This window comes from Chrysochloris asiatica, unplaced genomic scaffold (assembly GCF_000296735.1).
Source record: "Chrysochloris asiatica unplaced genomic scaffold, ChrAsi1.0 scaffold00147, whole genome shotgun sequence".
NCBI lineage: Eukaryota > Metazoa > Chordata > Mammalia > Afrosoricida > Chrysochloridae > Chrysochloris > Chrysochloris asiatica.
Window position 1 is genome coordinate 6,883,654 of NW_006408665.1, and position 4,985 is coordinate 6,888,638.

At 50.6% G+C, this 4,985-nt stretch overlaps 1 protein-coding gene across 1 annotated transcript in view; it reads left to right on the forward strand.

Moving 5' to 3' along the window:
• Positions 1-1,675: 1,675 nt before the first annotated feature.
• The window catches only part of CHSY3 (chondroitin sulfate synthase 3), a 456,133-nt gene continuing 452,823 nt past the window's right edge, over positions 1,676-4,985 (forward strand). Inside the window, exon 1 of the mRNA XM_006870684.1 lies at positions 1,676-2,480. Coding sequence (XP_006870746.1) covers positions 1,676-2,480 — 805 coding nt within the window. The remainder of the gene's footprint in view (positions 2,481-4,985) is intronic.

Sequence of the window (4,985 nt, forward strand, 5' to 3'; positions counted from 1 at the left end):
GCCACTCAGCACCATCTCCTTGTGTTGATGTATAAAACAGGAGACTGAAATTTGAGCAAGAGGAAAGGCTTGGGGGTACCAAATGCATCCCAGACTACAGTTAGATGCACAACCTTTAGAATTTTTTTTTGAAACATCTTCAAAATGCCACAGATTTTCAGGTAATTTCTTCATAATGTATCCTTTAATGAGATAGGCCAATACAATTTAACTTTTATGGGAATTTAATGCTGGAGATTTTTCTTGATGTTGTAAAGGTTTCCTGTCACTGCTTTAGAAAATAAAATGGTTTATAGGGAAGAATAAAAATTTTGTTTTCTATTTTATTTTCTGATGAAGTCCACGTTTTTGTGTAAAATTTTCATAGTTTGAATCCTGCGAGTGTTGATAATATCTCTCCTTTATTTGCTGGTCCTATTGGTCCAGTTTTTAAGGATGGAAGGCTCTTATTTTACACAGGAGTTGAGTGGAAGAGCTGAGTAGGGGATCAATAGGCAGTCCCATATGTCCAACTCAACAGGTGGGAAACGGGATTTTCTATACTTTGGGATTTGAGCCCTACCTCTTCTCTAGTCTTTCAGGATAGGTATTTCCAGTCCCTCTTGGATTTTCTTAGTTTCTGAGCTCTTCTGTGATTCCTATTCAGGTAGAAACAGGAGTTATTTGTGTTAGAAAGAACGATGCTAGGATGGGACAGAGGGTTTCCTGAGAAGTGAGCAAGATAAGAGTGGGGAGAGAAGACACAAAGTGGGCACACTGAGTGAATCCAGGAAAGCACAGAAAACGCGACGAGTGGAGGGCAGGAGGACTGGGGCGGGGCAGAGTGGGGAAGGGTCACACCAGAACGTAACGACGGTGGGTTGCGAGAGGTGGCAATGTGGGTGCTTAAAGGGGGCTCGAAGACCCGAGCTCCAATGATGAGGTCAGCGAAGTCGAGGATTCGGGAGGCGGGCAGTGTAACCCCCGAACGCCGGCTGCAAAAGGGCTGGCTAAAGGGGCGGGACGGGACGGGATGAGACGGGAAATGGGACGAAGAGCAAGGGCCGGGGGAGGAGGGACAAGGGGGCGTCGGCCCTGGAAGCCGGAGGCGGCCCGACAGGGATCGTTTCCTTCCGGAGAGGAGGCCGGCTCAGAACCGAGCGCGGACGCGGGGTGTCTGAGGGCGGGTGACGGGAAAATACCGCGGCCCGCGCTTCCCGGGGCTGGCAACCGAGGTGCTTGCGGCTCCTCCTCCGATCCAGTTTGGAGCCCGGCGGCGGGGGGAGCGGGAGGCGGGGAGCTAGGGCGGGAGCTGGGAAGGAGGAAAGAGGGAGGGACCAGGCGCGCCAGTGACAGGGTGGCAGCCTAGAAGCGGACGCGTTGCCGCCGCCGCCGCTCCACCTCCTCCTCCTGCAGCTCCTCTGGCTCCCACCGCTGCCGCTGCCGGGAGAAGTTTCACTCCCGACCTTCGCTCCGAGCCCCGGCCCAGAGCGGAGCTGAGAGAGCGGCCGGCAGCTGCTACCCGTGGTGGGCGAGGCGCCTGGAGCGCTCTGACCCCGAACCGGCGTCGGCGCCTGGGAGGCGGGGCTGCGACCGGGTTGTGGGCGCGGAGTCGGAGAAAAGGCGAGTCTGAGCTGGGGGACCCCAGCGCAGTACCGCGGCCGCTCGGTGAGCGTTTGTGCCTGGGGCAGACGCGATGGCCGTGCGCTCCCGCCGCCCATGGATGAGCGTGGCGCTGGGACTAGTGCTGGGTTTCACTGCCGCGTCTTGGCTCATCGCCCCCAGGGTGGCTGAGCTAAGCGAGAGGAAGAGACGCGGCTCTGGTCTTTGCTCCTACTACGGCCGCTCGGCCCCTGGCGCCGGCGCTCAGCAGCCTTTCCCCCAGCCCCAGCCCCGGCTGCGGCCCGAGCAGTCACCGCCCCCTGCGCACCAGGAGCTTCAGGGGCCGCAGCTACCCGAGGCAGCACCCGGGGCTACCAGTTTTCGGAGCAGTCTCTGGCAGCAGCCACCTCCGCTGCAGAAGCAGCGGCGGCGGGGACAAGAGCCTGAGGGCACGACGGGTCTCCCTGGCGCACCAGCATCGGAGGGAGAACCCGAGGAAGAAGATGCGGGTGCGGCTGGACAGCGGCAAGGTGGCCGGCCCAAGAGTAGCCATAACGGCAGTGGGGATGGGGGCGCAACCGCCCCGAGCGCCAGACCCCGGGACTTCCTTTACGTGGGGGTGATGACCGCTCAGAAGTACCTGGGCAGTCGCGCACTGGCGGCGCAGCGGACCTGGGCGCGCTTCATTCCTGGCCGCGTGGAGTTCTTTTCCAGCCAGCAGCCCCCAAACACTGGACTCGGCCAACCCCCGCCACCCTTGCCTGTCATCGCGCTGCCTGGTGTAGACGACTCTTATCCGCCCCAGAAAAAGTCCTTCATGATGATCAAGTACATGCACGACCACTACCTGGACAAGTATGAGTGGTTCATGCGCGCCGACGATGATGTCTACATCAAAGGTGACCTAGCGCCGGTTGTCCCGCGTGCACGCTTCCCTGACTCGCGTATCAGCAACCAGTCCCCGTCCCTGCCCAGCCCCCGCGCTGCCTTTCAGCCAGCACTAGTTCAAGGCTCCCGCAGCCCCTGGCCGGCGATCCCCACCCCCTGCATCCACCCACAATTCCTAGTCTGCTCCTCCTCAGCAAATACGATCTAGACCTCCCTCACACCTGCTCAGCCTCCCTTACTCTTACGCTTTGGGTTTCCGCAGAACGCTTTCCCCTACTCTTCTTTGTGTAGGGTGGTGTGGAAAAGGGACCTTAGAGCTAAACCAAAGGCCATGCTCACTGGCCCCCTCAGCAAGCCTCCTGTACTGGTAGTTTCCCAAATAGGTCCAAAGGGGTGTGTCCCCTGAGAGGGAAGGGAACACCGAGGCTACTGGAAGGAGCGATACTGGAGATCTGGCTTGTTTTCTTTATTCTGCTACTCTTTTGTTTCATTTGGATCTATCACAGTTTTGCAACCGAGGAGACTAAGGGAAGAATAGTCTTTCTGTCCCGGGCTCCTCCCGGTGAGTGGCGGGTCGTGCGAAAGGGAAGGAAACGCATCAGGAGCTCTCTGGTACCCGCGCCACTCCAGTGCCCAACTCCTTCCAGCTACTACAGAGCTGCACCTAGTCTTCTCCTCCGCCCCACAGCGGAGTCCTCAGTAAAGCCCCTAGGGAATGGACGTATCATCAGGTATTGATGGTGAAGACTAGAAAGCGCCTGGGAATTATCCTGGAAGCTGCAAGCTTTCCAGTCCATCTAGGTGGTTACCGCGATAGCGATAACCAGAGGCTGAAAGTCCTTCCCAGAACCATGAGCAGTCAGTCACCGCTTGAGAAAACTTTCTTGTCAGTTTAAAAAGCGGTGCTGTCCTTGATCCTGAGTGTGGGCGGCTCTGGGCATAGAATTTCTAAAGTCTGCCAGAGCAAAGTTTCTCAAAGCAGAGGAGTAAAATCTTTTCTTGCCAGCCAGTTGCTGATTTAGAGAGAGATGTAAGGGTGGTAGCAGGTAGTACTGAAGGGGAGAGACTTTTGCTTTCTAGACTCGCTGACTTCTTGGTCAAAGCGGCAGCCCATCCTTAAGTTATACTTCTCCACCTCTAACCTCTTAGATTTTTCTATATCTATGTAGGAGCTCTGGTAGCGTAGTGGTTACGAATCGGGCTGCGAACCTTAAGGTCAGCGGTTTGAAACTACCAGCCGCTCCGCGGTAGAAAGATGAGACTTTCTACTCCCGTAAAGATTTACACCCTCGGAAACTCTGTACAGAGAAACTCTGTACAGGGTCGCTATGGGTCGGAACCGACTTGAAGACACTTAAAAACAACAACAACAATGTTTCACTTTACTCAAAACAAACAAGAAAACAAAAACAAAAAAAACCTTGTCTCTTTTGGGCACTGGAGGAGAGGAATCACCATACTACTGTTGGTATAAAAAATATTGATAGTTGAATATAAAAATAAAGAATGATTTGTTACTATTGTATGTCTAATACATACAGTTAAGGATTTGTTCAAAAACAAAAGCTTACAGAACATTATAATACCCATGTCGTGTCCCATTAAAATAAAAAGGTTTCGTATAGTAAGTTTGCTACACTTTGCAGAGAATTTCTAAAACGCAGTAACAGCATCAACTGTCATTTGTTTTAATACTTTAGAAGATTGTCCTTCAGAACATGGGAATGTCATATTCTTTTCATTTCTATAAAGAATAAATGCATTTTTATTAAGAAACCAACAGTAATCTACTGAAATTCATTGATATACAGGGGACTCAGCATGTGATCAAGATAATGACTAGATGCTGTGCTCATGAAAATGATAGTAAAGATTCTGACTATGAATGTAAAGGTGATTCTCTAACACTGTGGAATGCTGAATGTTTTTAAACAGTTTTAGACACATTTTTATTTTTAAATTGTCTTACCTCCCACATTTACAAACTGTAAGTGAAATCAATTGAAATATTTCATTTAAATATTTATTTTCCACTAAAGGTGTCTTCCAAAGTTAAATTTCAAGATAATTCCAAATATCTTTTTTACCCTCACTTCTCTCACTGTGGTGAAAAAGATACTTGGAATTATCTTGAAATTTAACTTTGGAAGACACCTTTAGTGGAAAATAAATATTTAAATGAAATACTTTAATGGATTTCACTTACAGTTTGTAAATTTAGGAGGTAAGACAATTTAAAAATAAAAATGTGTGTCTAAAACTGTTTAAAAACATTCAGCATTCCACAGTGTGTTAGAGAATCACCTTTATATTCATAGTCAGAATCTTTACTATCATTTACTATCATATTTATATGCCGTTGAGTTGTCTCCATTCATAGTGACCCTGTATAGGGTTTCCGAAGAGTGGCTGGAGAGATCGAGCCATGGTTCAAACGGACATTGCAATCCAGCACATTAATCTGCAGTGCCACACTTACTCATTCTCTCTCTCTCTCTCTCTCTCTCTCTCTCTCT